The sequence below is a fragment of the Exophiala viscosa genome (assembly GCF_022695815.1).
Source record: "Exophiala viscosa unplaced genomic scaffold EDD37scaffold_7, whole genome shotgun sequence".
NCBI classification, from domain to species: domain Eukaryota; kingdom Fungi; phylum Ascomycota; class Eurotiomycetes; order Chaetothyriales; family Herpotrichiellaceae; genus Exophiala; species Exophiala viscosa.
In genome coordinates, this window is record NW_026944359.1 from 973,391 (window position 1) to 986,398 (window position 13,008).

Sequence of the window (13,008 nt, forward strand, 5' to 3'; positions counted from 1 at the left end):
GACATGGTTGGTCCACGGAGTAGGGGCTGCAGGAAGTGCGTCGACCGAAAAGTGAAATGTGACGAACTGCGGCCAGGCTGCGATCGGTGTGCGAAGGCCAATGTGAAATGTCCTGGCTATGGCTTGATATTTCGATTCCACGATACGGTCGTGCTGGGATCTGAAGCTAGCGGCCAGAAAGCCGTTTTCGAGCAAGTTACCAGCAATGAAGACAGCACACGAAGACCGCTGGTTACAACGTCTTCCCGCCAGGTTCGAAAGCCAGAGCTTAGGGGACAAAAGTCACAGAAGCTGGCTGTCGCCACGCAATCAAGAAATCCTCAACCTCTTCTGAAGAGTATATCAACTAAATCTACGCGGAATGCAGAGTTCGTAGCCACATTCATCAATGGCCTACCACAACGTTTGTGGTATACTAAGAACTGGTTTGCCTGGATATGTAGATCCGATGATGATCCGACGCTCAACACAGCGACACGCGCTCTCGTCAAAGCGAATGGGGCCTTGGTGTATAAAGACGATTCGTTGGTTGCGCAAAGTCGCCACGAATACGGCGATGCGCTACGATCTCTGCGAGATTCGATTGCCCATCCGCGTCAATCCAGGTTGGGGGCGCTACAGAATTCCGTCCTGGTACTCTCCATATTTGAGCTGTACGACGTGTTTCTGGCTAGGCACTCCACAGATCTGACTCTGAAGGGAGTGGTGGATCCAAGGGACAAGGCTTTGTGGTTGAAGCCCTCGATCTGGATGCATCATGCACAGGGCATCCAGCAGCTCATGCGGACACAACCTCCTGAATCATACAAACACACAGATGCCAACAGATTTCTGTACATCTCGATGCGCGACACCTTTGTGAGTTTCTTTTCTCTGCATTGTGTGTTTGGGCATTCGGCTTACATCGTGTAACAGATCCTGCTGGCCTACAACAATCAAACGAGTTGTTTCTTGGAAGAGCCAGCTTGGCAGTCGATCATCTATTCACAAACGGAGCCTTATACCCTAGAGCACGCGTTCTGCGCTCTGTTCGCCGCACAAGTCCAAGGTCCAGGCCTCGTGCGTGACGCCAAAACCGTGATGGAGAATGGTGGTGACGTCTCCACTGTCAGAGACAAAGCCGTGAGACTACATCGTGAAGCTTGCGATGCTTTCCACTATTTCATGTCGGAGCTTGCTCATATCTCCCGGCTACCGAGCGAGGTGCCCTCCGGAGACGGTGGCGCTGTTCTGCATTCTGTCTACTCTTTCCGAGGCGTTCGCTTCCCCGACGTTCTCACACCACGGGCCATGTGCAATCACCACAGTTTTATCATACATATCAACCGTGTCCTTGGTCAGCTGCAAAACCATGAGGGGCGGTCCTTGGCTGCTGGTGTGACGTCTGCCCTCCAAGTGGAAAGTGCAGCGTCGGCAGTCGAGATCTGCAAGTGTCTACCTATGCTGGAGAGAATGCCTGTGACTATGCTCGGTGTCTTCTCACTTGCATATCCCATCTTCTATATTGACTGCGCCTTGGAGGCCTGTCCTACGGAGTATAAGAGTTGGGTTATGGATCGAAAGCGGAAGTGGGTGATGGAAAATGAGTGATCTTTCGATGTCGAGCTCGAGTAACGCCGGAATTCTGGGTCTCGATGCGTTGCACTACACAATTTTCCAAGTTTGCAATGTCGAGGGCAAGTCTGAGCCAGCAGACTGAAACTATGTTGGGCCTTGGTGCATGCTTCGATTTAGCCGCCTCATTTTGTCACCGATCGCAGCGTCGTCGTCGTCGTCTCGGTCGTCTTTAGATACTGACAACCTTTGGAGTGTTTGGGCCTTGTCAGCGTTTTCACGGCAGTTGATACCCTGAAGGGTAGGCCCTCGATGCCGCGGCAGTCCATGCCCTTCGAGAAATGTCTCTACCTGCAAGACCAGCCTCACTCTGAGGTACCATCAAGACGTTAGGACAGTCGTGCTTCCCTGGTAGTCTTGATACCTCCAGATTCCATCCTCGTATCCATCTCAGGCCCTCGACCTTCATCGTACGGCACAATAGCTCTATTTCCTTCCATATACGTCGAGGATGTGAAAGCCGTGAACATGTACTTCACGCCCCGATATATGTCCATGGGGTTGATAGAGTCAATGAGAGCGGATTCCGGTGTTGCCGCCAGGGGAACACCTCTTTGAACTGCCTGTCTGTATGGCTCAAAGGTCATTGATCGTATGAAGACGATAGCAACGATAAGTATTTCCCACACCAGGATGAACTGGGGAATTCTCTTGGCGAAGTCGTTCCAGCTAACGTAAAAAGGTGGTTTTGGCAAATATACGCTGGTGTCGGCCAGCACAGGGAATATGATGTCTTGAAGTCCCTCCAGTGCGACCACACCTTTGAAAGAGACCAGCTTAAGGAGGGTGTGCTGTTCCTGCAGCTGAGAGCGGACTCTAGTCTCGAAAAGGACGACGCCAAAAACAGCAAAACCTGTGCTCGTACTTTGAAAAACCTTGATGATCGTCGCACCACGTTGTCGAGCCCACGAGAGTGGGCAGGTGAAGCCGTAGAGAAAGTCGTATGCCACGACGGTGAGAATTCGAACAATGGTGATTTGGAAGACCATGATCCAGATGACCTGTGGAAGAGTCAGCGAACGGCTAGGAAACATGAGGTAGGAGTCGTACTCGAAACCAGCGCAGACTTCCACCATCGCCCTTCTTTTTGCCATTCATCCACCTGCGCTCCAGGCGGTGAAAGAAATTCGCCCGATTCTCCTGCCTTGGGACGACATAATGCACATAGAGCAGGAACAAGGCCGTGATGGAGAAACCTTCATACCACTGGGCTAAAGCAGCGACGTATCCTTGAGCCTCGTAGAAATAGATGGAGAAGAAGGCACAGATGGAGTAGAAAGGTACCCATAAGAGGATGCGAACTATCCTACAACGCAGCTGTGAATGCCATTCTGACTGCGACGCCCTAGAGTTAGACTCACTGTTTCTGCTCTAAAGGGTTCACCCAGTAGCACAAATGGCCGCTGATGAGGAAGAGTGCTATGATACTGTTGATGATGCAAGCAACGGCCGCAAGTATGGTCATCAACGTCTTGAACGTGATGTGAACATGGGGCAGATTTTGAGAGTAGTCTGCTTTTGTGTGAGCCGATACTCACCAACGTAAAGTCTGGATACACTCACCCAGAACCCAAGCATCTGTGCATGTTTTGTACGCTGCTATGAAAGCTTTGTCGATCAAGAGTACTTCTGTCTTATTGTAGGTTGGCATACTGATCTTTGGCCTCGAGTAGGCTTGCTGGCCTGAATGGGTGTCGTCAAAGGGAGATCCTATTTCTTCGATTGATGGTAAAGAGTGGCTTGGAATTGAATGCCTCAAAGGATGAGCGATGAGCTGTTTATATACTCAAAGCATCCATCTCCGATGGGAGACGCGCAAGTGGTCTTGAACGTCAAGATCTCCTCGTATTCTGGACTTCTGAGTAGCTGATTGCAGATTGTCACAATTCGCCCGTGTTGACGCTGAACCTTGATCATGGTAACTCTGCTTGATGGCCCAATGGCTCATGTGACGATGATAATGTGGAAGTTCAGCTGCAGAACATCTGAATGAGAGCTTGACGTGTTACAATGTGGCCAAGTTCGCAGTTATTCGACGCATAGGGTTAGCCAGAAACAGATCCACATCCGCAGTTGGCTCCACTGATTAAGACTTGTGGATAGAGCAGTCAAACCAAGCAAGCAAAAGGACTACTAAGCCCTACTACATTTCAAGGCAACATTCTCAACTCTGATCATGAATTGGGGGCTGTGTTCCAGGGTCTTGTTTTATGCATAGTTTAGGGTCTATTCGTGGCACGGGGAGGCACTATCCCCAGAGAATCACAAATGCGCGAACTCCCGTCCTGGACCGAACCTCCCTCGCGCCATGACGATTTCTTCAAAGGACACACGTGGAGATATTCGTACAACCTTTGACCTAAAGCATCACGTTTATGCGGGCGCGACAGGTGCATCAGGCTGGCGGCTTGACCCATTATTGCTTAGCCAGAGTCTCAAGAGGCCAGCGAGATAACCCGATACGTGGACCGCATAATGAGCAAATCAAGCCGAGAACATGCTATGGAAAAACGGAATTGCAGCACTCCATTATCAGCAGACGCAAAACTCCTGCTGCTGTGTACAACAGGTTTACAAACACGATGTTGTATGATTGCGAATCCCCGGAAGACGAGACAGACTAGAACCTGCTGTTGCTCGTTGGATATCGCCTGGTGAGTCATGCATCTTGGCACTTGTGCACTACCCATCCCCCACTCTATCACGACCGCTGCTCAGCTGGAGACCATCAAAAGACGGATGAGCATCTCCTAGTTCTTGGACCTATGCAGAAATCCGAAAGGGCCGTTCGCCTTCCGTTTCTCCTCTTCTGCCTCCCAATGCTCTACGGCGTCTTTGTTGAGAACAATCATCCACAGGCCTTTCTTACTCTTCTTGACTTCCTTGTCGTCTTTGATAGAATCCTCCTGATCTTTGCCCGAATCCTTCTGTGCGTCAGCCAGCACTTTCTGCCTATCCTCCTCAATCCTCCGCAACTCCTTCTCGATTTTCTTGGGTTTCGTTTCTTCTCTGTGTACTTTTTCCTCTTCGCTGTCAAGTTTGTCTAACTCTTTTTGGGCTTTTGCATCGACCCCTCCTGGTGCGGCAGGCATCTTTTCCATGGCTTTCTCTCTACCCTTCATAGTCTTCTTGTCCATTTTGGCCTCGGAGTGAGCACTCTCTTTGGCTGATATCTTGGCAAGAAGATTGGTTTGCTCTGTTGGCGGAGGCACGTCCATGGTCAAATCCGCAACATGACCTGCGACAGCCTGCAGTCTGCGATCCAAAGGTCCTCCCATCGTGTCCATGTCCATTCCGGGCTGCAAAGGCTTCACCATGAGCTCCTCCAAACGTACGCCGCAGATTTTCGCAAGGTATTCTGTCTTCAGGATTTTGACTTTCAGTCCTCTAGGTACAAAGAATTGTTCATTGCTTCTTCTCACAAAGTGTGCGCACCTTGTCTTGACCATGGCGTATTTGCCCAACCCCGCAGCTAGCTGCAAACCTGTGCCAGCAAGTCCAAGATAGTGGACTGGAACAAAGCTCATGGCTTGACCGGCAACGCTCAACGCGGTCAATGGAGGCGAACCCGTGAGCAGAACATTGAAATTGTCGACAAACTCCATCCATGTAACAGGGTTGATGTCATAAGATTGCAGGACTTCGGCGTACGCCCGGGCAAAAGGTGCTCCGAGTGTTGGAGAGACTTGAGGAATTGCAACAGGCTTTTGAAGAGGTGCAAAAGTCGTTTCCGATGAGAAAGGTTGTGCATGGTGCATGAATCCCATGGCGTGGTCTACCATCTCAGCGTCCGAGGATTCGGCCACTTGCTGGTGGTCTCCAGCTCCATTGTCCCAATCATCCTCAGAGTCTGCATCATGGCCATGAGAGTGTCCTGCCACTAGATGCTGACGGGCATTCATGGTGAACGAAATTCGGGTAATGGTAAAAGCCTAACACTTTTGAATGAAGTCGTAGAACGAGTGATAAGGATAATGTGAAATGTTCGACGATCTGGCTGAGCGCATCTTCTTCTGCAGGGAATGTCGACGCTTTCATGATAACACTAAACGAGCGTTTGAACACAATAACGCGGCTGGCCTTGCAGAAGAACAAGCATGTATTCCACGAAGGCTGAGTGGGGCGTGTAGCGCTAATCTACTCGCGGAAAGCACCCCAAACAGGACATGATCAGCTCTAACTTAATGTGATTTTCACCGACCTTGAGATGTACGAACCGCATCAGCTGAATAGATAAGCAGTTTGAATGTCTTGCGTAAGCGCCAGATAGTCTGTACTTGAGGCTGCATGACATTGTGCAAGGGACGCATGACGCCCAAGCTCGCAAATATCCGAGTACGCATACATGCAGCAGCTTGCGAAAAGTATTTGTTTGCGAGAAATGTGGCGAGAAGATTTCCTGGTGCCAGCATGTGCACAACAAAGTTGCGAGATGATGTAAGTATTCATTGGTCTTCACGACATTAAAGGCTTTAGTTGGCAATGAAGGTCGTCGTATGATCAGAAACCTGGCATGAGGTGATTTGGGGGCGGTGGGCTCGATCGCATACTGCAGTCGGACTCGGCGAAGATGTTACCCTGGATCTTAGGTAGGCTATCTCTGCTTTCAACAGCATGCTTAAGTCTAGATAATCGCGAATGGTCAGGAAAACATGTGTATATTGACATCAGGAAGGAGGACTATCGGTCCCGAATACTATCTTCTCGTACCTGCATCCTGAAACACTTCGAGCGGTATTTGTATCACACCACAAGGGCATTATGTCAAAGCCTCCGTTTTACTACACGACATTGAACATCACATACCATACAAGCACTCTGTCACAGCTGCTTCATGGTTCTCTGAACAGCACTCCTGGACACTAACGGTCCAACGTGGTGATGTCAAAGCCTGCTTTCCATCACACTTCCTGATTTTCAGTACTGGCTACCACAACTGTCATGAGCCACTGCAAGCACTCATCCCCGGGATTCACTCCTTTCAAGGGAAGTTTGTCTACCCACAGTTCTGGCCTGAAAATCTTGACCCTGCTTCCTTCCCTTGCAAAAGGCGCGGCGAAGGTGACAATGTTGCAGCGGAGTCCTACCTACATCCTTTGTACTCGGATATACCAATGCGTCGTGGACACTCGGTGCAGACGTGACAGCACAATTTGCTTGTCGATTACTTCGCCATCCTCAGGCACGAAGCAACAATTCAGCCGTTCCTACGCTGCCTGCGTCCGCCGAGTTTGACACGGTCAGGGTAATGAGGCTCAAGTCCACATACGTCTAGATCGGACCAAGAGATATGCCAAGTCAGCAGACCGAAAGCCCTGGATTGGACATACCGATGATTTCTCAGGTCTCGCTTGGACAAAATTTGGATCTCTCGAAAGTGGTATGAGATTTATTGGGAGAGACGATCTAAAGCGTAAGTAGTGCGATAGTACATATCGGTTATTCGATCAGACTATAACTATACCATCATCTGATGACCTTGAACGGCATATTGCCTATGTGTGAGCCGTGGTTGGCCCTCCAGATCAAGGTGGGTGAGTACCGGTTGAGCCGGCGCAGCCGAGGGTGCTGTGTGCTTAATCAGCATGGGCAACTTTCTCCGAGATTTGGCGTGCCCCACTTGTGGTGCATTGCTAATCCTCTGCTCAGCTTGGCCCAATGACACGGGCGCGAACTGTGCGGGTTAATCTCATGGCAACCTGCGTCGGCGTAGAATCTCTCATCAGAGGAGATTTACACCGCATGATCTAGCGTGAACGCATATGGAGGCCGTCCTGTGACGGGAGTTCAGCGTTATCTGCGATCTGGGGGTTGAGCATATTGGATTCGCCAGCAAGCATCTCGCCATGGGCATCAGAGGGTGTTGGACTTGCAGAGGTAATTACAGCAAGAATGAACACGTTCTACTGTGGACATTATCGAGCTGATTACTTTCCTAGAGCGCAAAGTTCGATGTGATTCGCATTGGCCGAGATGTGGCAATTGCACGAAGGCGCGCCGCGTCTGTCAAGGCTATGGGATCCAGCTGTCCTGGCCTCGACATAGCGACAGAAAGAGGGCAATCATCTCACGAGATACGCGCCGCACAGTCAATACCCTTCCATCAAATGTCAAGGGGTTTTTGAATACGTCTTCCTGGGATATATCGCTGTCGGATGAGCTAGAGAAGGGAAGGATTTCTGGTGAAAATCACCTCCCATCGAATTATCAAGCTGCTCAATACTAATGCCAGTCACCTGCAGCTCGCTATCTCCGGACGATGAGAGTCCCTCGTCCGACCTGCTTGTCGCCCATTGTGCTGAACAGGGAAGAGTCGCACTTACTGGGGTTCTGTACGTAAGGTGAATATCCAGATCCAATCATCATATTGACCAAAGCACTCCAGTCAACGAATCAAGATCACTCATACTAGGACCTACCGACGAGAAGGTTCTGACACAGTTTATCTTGACCGTTGCCTTCTCAGATCCTTCCGATGCGACCAATCCAGTCCTGCAAGGCGTGTTTGCTCTCGCATCACTACAGCTTCACGGCAGTTTGGAGAGCTTTCGCTACAAGCGCCATGTCATGTCCTCAGTTAAAGAATCGATCAACGGGCTCGACGAGAAGACACTGCTTCAGACCTTGATGGCAACGATGCTCTTGTATCATTATGAGGTAGTATAACCCGGTCCATCAAGGGTTGCCATGATCGGCTAATCATCACAGCTTTCGCTCGAATCAAATCGCAAAGGCAATTGGGTCATATTTTTATGCTTAGTAAAAAAGATCATCAACACGTCACCAGCGATTCAAAAGCTGGTTCGGCAAGAATATTCCGTCTTCCTTGATTGGATCTATTATCACGAGGTTCTCGGAGAGTTCACAGTCAGGCATTGGAAGGTGCCTTATGAAGGTTGCAGCTGGGCACCAACGGCAAGATCACCCAGAACCATCAACGGAAGTAGCCCTAAGGTAAATGGAAGCCTTGTGCATTTTGTCCCGCATCTTCTAATACTGCGACAGATGGAAAACACCATCGGCTGTCCAACTGATGTGCTCCAGCTCGTTGTACATACATGTAGACGAGCTCTAGTTGCGAACCACTCCGAAACCAATCATGCGAATGCTGGAATAGAACGCATGAATATGCTGGAACAGAACATTTCCATGGTGATAGGAAATTGTGGCCCAATTCACATACCATCTGCGACCCAAATGGACCGAAACATGATGGTTGCTGATCTTCATCGACTTGCGTGCTTGATATACGTCAATCGGACAGTCCATTGCGTTTCGGGAACAGAGTTCCGTCACAGGCGACTTGTGAGAGAGGGAATACTGCTGTTGACCAAAATGGTCACATGCCAGAATGCGTGGCCATTGTTCATTATCGCCTGTGAAGCAGTTGACGATGCTCAACGCCTTGCTATCCTGGACGTCTTCGAACAAAGTCGGCAAGATCGAAGACAAAGATCAAGTCACATTCATCTTATTCAGCATATGGTTGAGGCTGTGTGGAATCAGCATGATCTAAATGTGGACAACCAAGTCGATTATCTAACAATCTTCAATGCGGTTGTTGCTGGAGTTCCATTCATGCCACCATTTGCTTGAATTCAGGTCAGGGCCCGCATCATTTCCATCGACTGTCCCTAATATTCTATCTAGGTAGACCCAGTCGACTTCTGGACTAAAACCACTCATCATGGTTTCCGTGATGTGACAAAAATTTCCCACTGTTCGCTTCTGTCAAGCTCCGAATCACCTGAAGCTGATCGGTGACCGATTCGTTCACGGAAATAGGACCATTGACGCTCGGGCTAAGCTTTCGAAATGCACTTAGCACGAATTTACGTACAGCCGGGTCGCCTGTGACGGCTCTAGCTGTTTCTGAGTCAGTCATCTGTGCCGACAGGATTTGCCTTGCGTATCGACTGACCAGCATCTGTGTCCACCCACCCTGGACTCAATGACAGTGTCTTGATGCCCTCTTGGGCCAGTTCAACGCCGAACTTGCTCATGACGAGGTTCATGCCAGCCTTGCTGGCAGAATACCCCAGCACGGTAGCAAAGCCGGTGACGCGAGTGAATTCAACATCTCCACTCTGACTGGAAATGAATATGACTTTCTTCTCTTTGCCGTTACGAACGAGATCGAGGAAGCTGTTTATCACAAAAATATTGCTGATAACATTGTTTTTGACGTTCTCATTGATCTCATTTTCCAGCGCTTCCTCCTTCCCATGACTGCAATGTGTCAGCAATTTGAACACTCAAGCGCATCAGACTCGTTCACTTACAAAGCACTTGGCGGTAGCACGCTGGTCTCTGGTCCTGCGGAGCCGGCATTGAGAATCAAAACATCAAGCGAACCGGCCGTTATATTGGAGACTTCAGCGGCAGCCTGTTGCAATTTTCTCGGGTCGGAGATATCGGTCACGACGATGTGGATGTTTTTGCGCTTTGCAGCAAGCTCCTCAAGCGGACCGGCAGTTCCTCGACTTCGAATGATGGCAAACACTTGGTTCTCCGGATCGGCAGACTTTGGCGGCGCAGTCAGTGGCATGTCTCTGCCCAGACTAAAGGTGTACCGGTAGACTCACAAGATTATCGACGAAGCCGAACTGCAAAGATCCTCATGTCAGCAAACGGGGTTGTGATTGTGGTGTTGATCTGGGGTAAACTCACGCCGATGCCTCGCGTTGCGCCGGTGACAGCCCAGGACACCATTCTCGAGATTTTGAGATTAGGTAGCGTAAGGGACCTGCAGAGAAGGTTGAAGATGGTTGAGATGTTGTAGATAGTTCTAGTCAGTCCGATTGATGGTGGTGTTGCGTCGACAAGAATGGGATGCTGTTGCATCTTCTTATACCCCTCGACGGACCCATCGCAAGGTACCACGCAAGTGAGAGGTATCAGGTCTAGTAATCAGTGGAAAGTATTTGCGAAGTGACATCAATAGTTCATGTTTGGTGTGTCCGATGATATCGTCGAGTTATGTAAAGTAAAGCAACTTTCTCCGACGCTTGGGCAGATACTGAAAGTGGATGAATCGCGATTGCTAAGCAACAGGTCCACCAACCAGGAATACTGTATCATCATTTCCCTAGATACCCAGGTACTCATCTCAGTGAGGAGTATAAAGGGATCATTGTCGTGTGAAGGAACATACAGCAGTTGCAGGATTCTAGTAGCATTATTGCCTGCAAAGCGAGTGATATTGTGCACAGAGTCCAAAATCGTCCTCCCCCTGCTTCATTCTCGACGACCTGCGTGGGCAACTCGTCAATATGTCCGCATCATCGTCAATCGCCCTTATTCTTGGCGCCGGTCCAAATGTAGGAGCCGGCGTCGTGAAAGCCTTCTCTGCCAAAGGGTACAGGATAGCCACAGTGTCGCGCACAGCTACGGCAGACACAGGCGGCAAGGGACTCCACATCCAGGCCGACCTGGAGGATCCCGAAAGTGTGTCGACAGTTTTCGAAAACGTCCGCAAGCAACTTGGGCATCCAAGCGTAGTCGTCTACAACGGTTCGTCACTAGGGCTGTTCGTGGCTATCATTTCGATGCTGACAAAGACAGGCGCGGCGGCCTCGTTCGTGAACAAGGAAGATCCATTGGAACTCTCTCTGAAGGACGCCGTCCGTGATATGAATGTCAATACTTTCAGCGCTCTCATTGCGGCCAAAGAGGCCGTCAAGTCCTTCGGCGCACTGCCAGAGGAGGCACCGAGGACCTTTATCTTCACGGGAAATATAACCAATTCTCAGCCAATCCCAGCATTGATGAGTGCAGGAATGGGGAAGAGTGCTACAGCGCACCTGATCCAGACAGCAGCATCGGTCTACGCGGACCGCGGATACAGGTACCTAGGCCATGCCACGTCCTGACTTTGGCCAGAAGCTAACCGAGGCAGGTTCTATTACGCAGATGAGCGCAAGGCTGATGGTGGTGCTGTGTATCGCGCCATTGATGGAGAGGCACACGGGAAGTTCTATGTGGAGCTTTCCGAGAAGGATCAAGGCCCTTGGCTGGCGACATTCGTCAAAGACACGGGTTACGTGGACTTTTCTCAGGGTTCGAAGATGTAGGGCTCTAAGAAGAGATGGAATCCACAATGAAGTCCACTGCGCCCGCATAACCATCTCCAAGGCGTTGGATGAACAAAGTGTTGATGACTTCCATACCAACGTCAACCACTACCATCACAGGGACTCCATCACAGGGACTCCATCACAGGGACTCCATCACAGGGACTTCATCACAGGGACTCCATCACTGCTCGAGCCTGTCGATGCAATTGCTGTATGTCGATAGGTGAAAGCTTAAGTCCTTGCCAATTGGCAAACTTCTCAGCTGCATCTGCGACTGCCCGTAGATCTCCTTCAGAGTACCCGAAGGCTATGCATGCTTTGATGTGGCTGCCTGCTTGTCTGGTCGCATTCAAGGCAATAAGAGCGCTTGTAAGGATCAATTCTACTTCAGGCAAAGAAAAGTCTTTACTAGGCATGCGGCCTAAGTTGTACCTGGATGATCCATCAGCACCAGTCCCTAAGATGAGGCATCTTCCAATCATAGCTCAGCTGCACAGAGCTATGTTCGAAGTAGGCACACACTCACCCAAACCCAACTGTATTCAGTGCATATGCGAAATCGCCGTGGTAGGTAGTCAACATCTCGAAAACTTCATTATTTGCTGATGCCTGGTAGATGGTGGTTCGAGTGTCCGCTCCTCGTTGGATATCTTCTTTCGAAATATCGTCTCTGCGGCGTTTGGGACTATCAGCAATGTCTCCGATTACCGAAAGACCCAAGCCTAAAACTGCTTCATTCATCGGAGTTGTTCACAACCGACCTTTGTCTATTGTCCTCGAGTTCCTCAAAGCCTCTTGACTGTAAATACCCTGCCAGGCCGAAAGCAGCCGGAACAACTTGCGGAACTCCCACGAATGGCCAGATGATGTTGATGGTCTCGCGAAAATGCCGGAAGAGATTTAGTAGTGAAACTTCAGAGCCGTCCGATGCTTCGACAGTAGCTTGGAAAAGCAAGGGGACTAAATCCGCCCGCTTCATCGCACAGGATATAGCGACCTAAAACAGGGGCTGTAAGCTCTCATGTGATGAGTAATATCCTGAATAGCAGCTTCTAGACACACGAGAATTGGTAAACCAAGCTTCGAGAAGGTCTTTTTATTCACGGTGGTCAATTCGCCCAGCAAGTCCTTGACCAGAAATTCGTGATCATAGTTCACCGAGCCTGGAAGTACGTTTGTCGTCACGTATTTTGCAAGGAAGGCATCGAAGTCAACTGCCGCCGTCATGTCGAGGGCCTCACGTTTCGTCCTTGACTGGGTAGAGCAGTAATTAGTTTCTCTGCCCTTTCGTTCAACGATTGTCTTCAATGGCCATATA

The 13,008-nt window shown here is 49.9% G+C and overlaps 7 protein-coding genes across 7 annotated transcripts; 3 read left to right on the forward strand and 4 right to left on the reverse strand.

The window, feature by feature from the left end:
- Positions 1-3: 3 nt before the first annotated feature.
- Positions 4-1,590, forward strand: EDD37DRAFT_651361 (uncharacterized protein; the record flags this gene model as incomplete). The annotated part of the gene is made up of 2 exons (XM_062818347.1): positions 4-858; positions 916-1,590. 2 exons carry the CDS (start codon positions 4-6, stop codon positions 1,588-1,590), a joined length of 1,530 nt encoding a protein of 509 aa, XP_062669068.1.
- A 176-nt stretch (positions 1,591-1,766) lies between these two features.
- EDD37DRAFT_460834 (organic solute transporter Ostalpha-domain-containing protein) lies at positions 1,767-3,617 on the reverse strand. Its single transcript, XM_062812960.1, has 4 exons — positions 3,178-3,617; positions 2,976-3,126; positions 2,665-2,920; positions 1,767-2,615 (listed from the first exon to the last, which is right to left on the reverse strand). Exons 1-4 carry the CDS (start codon positions 3,263-3,265, stop codon positions 1,944-1,946), a joined length of 1,167 nt encoding a protein of 388 aa, XP_062669069.1. The 5' UTR covers positions 3,266-3,617; the 3' UTR covers positions 1,767-1,943.
- Positions 3,618-4,284: 667 nt separating this feature from the next.
- EDD37DRAFT_460844 (uncharacterized protein) lies at positions 4,285-5,609 on the reverse strand. The gene has a single exon (XM_062812961.1). The coding sequence runs from the start codon at positions 5,514-5,516 to the stop codon at positions 4,365-4,367; it is 1,152 nt and encodes a 383-aa protein (XP_062669070.1). The 5' UTR covers positions 5,517-5,609; the 3' UTR covers positions 4,285-4,364.
- A 1,668-nt stretch (positions 5,610-7,277) lies between these two features.
- On the forward strand, positions 7,278-9,549 carry EDD37DRAFT_460871 (fungal-specific transcription factor domain-containing protein). The gene is made up of 7 exons (XM_062812962.1): positions 7,278-7,491; positions 7,554-7,796; positions 7,857-7,946; positions 8,000-8,271; positions 8,323-8,568; positions 8,620-9,216; positions 9,265-9,549. Exons 1-6 carry the CDS (start codon positions 7,461-7,463, stop codon positions 9,208-9,210), a joined length of 1,473 nt encoding a protein of 490 aa, XP_062669071.1. The 5' UTR covers positions 7,278-7,460; the 3' UTR covers positions 9,211-9,216; positions 9,265-9,549.
- EDD37DRAFT_682688 (uncharacterized protein) lies at positions 9,249-10,326 on the reverse strand (the record flags this gene model as incomplete). The annotated part of the gene is made up of 5 exons (XM_062819810.1): positions 9,249-9,480; positions 9,536-9,843; positions 9,897-10,138; positions 10,200-10,220; positions 10,285-10,326. 5 exons carry the CDS (start codon positions 10,324-10,326, stop codon positions 9,287-9,289), a joined length of 807 nt encoding a protein of 268 aa, XP_062669072.1. The 3' UTR covers positions 9,249-9,286.
- A 560-nt stretch (positions 10,327-10,886) lies between these two features.
- Positions 10,887-11,687, forward strand: EDD37DRAFT_651366 (putative short-chain dehydrogenase; the record flags this gene model as incomplete). The annotated part of the gene is made up of 3 exons (XM_062818348.1): positions 10,887-11,127; positions 11,179-11,461; positions 11,513-11,687. 3 exons carry the CDS (start codon positions 10,887-10,889, stop codon positions 11,685-11,687), a joined length of 699 nt encoding a protein of 232 aa, XP_062669073.1.
- A 143-nt stretch (positions 11,688-11,830) lies between these two features.
- EDD37DRAFT_634043 (uncharacterized protein) lies at positions 11,831-12,671 on the reverse strand (the record flags this gene model as incomplete). Its single annotated transcript, XM_062816826.1, has 3 exons — positions 11,831-12,122; positions 12,217-12,360; positions 12,452-12,671. Coding segments are annotated over 3 exons (629 nt in total), but the record flags the coding sequence as incomplete, so codon positions are not given.
- Between the last annotated feature and the right edge of the window lie 337 nt (positions 12,672-13,008).

What these genes read in the sequence shown, in the direction of transcription:
- EDD37DRAFT_460844 (XM_062812961.1), bottom strand. Translation starts at nt 5,516, where the DNA reads ATGAATGCCCGTCAGCATCTAGTGGCAGGACACTCTCATGGCCATGAT.
- EDD37DRAFT_460834 (XM_062812960.1), bottom strand. Translation starts at nt 3,265, where the DNA reads ATGCCAACCTACAATAAGACAGAAGTACTCTTGATCGACAAAGCTTTC. An exon ending in CACAGATGCTTGGGTTCTGG is followed by an intron (nt 3,127 to 3,177) that starts GTGAGTGTATCC and finishes ACACAAAAGCAG; the next exon opens with ACTACTCTCAAAATCTGCCC. An exon ending in AACCCTTTAGAGCAGAAACA is followed by an intron (nt 2,921 to 2,975) that starts GTGAGTCTAACT and finishes GCTGCGTTGTAG; the next exon opens with GATAGTTCGCATCCTCTTAT.
- EDD37DRAFT_460871 (XM_062812962.1), top strand. Translation starts at nt 7,461, where the DNA reads ATGGGCATCAGAGGGTGTTGGACTTGCAGAG. An exon ending in AGAGAAGGGAAGGATTTCTG is followed by an intron (nt 7,797 to 7,856) that starts GTGAAAATCACC and finishes AGTCACCTGCAG; the next exon opens with CTCGCTATCTCCGGACGATG. An exon ending in TCAACGGAAGTAGCCCTAAG is followed by an intron (nt 8,569 to 8,619) that starts GTAAATGGAAGC and finishes ATACTGCGACAG; the next exon opens with ATGGAAAACACCATCGGCTG.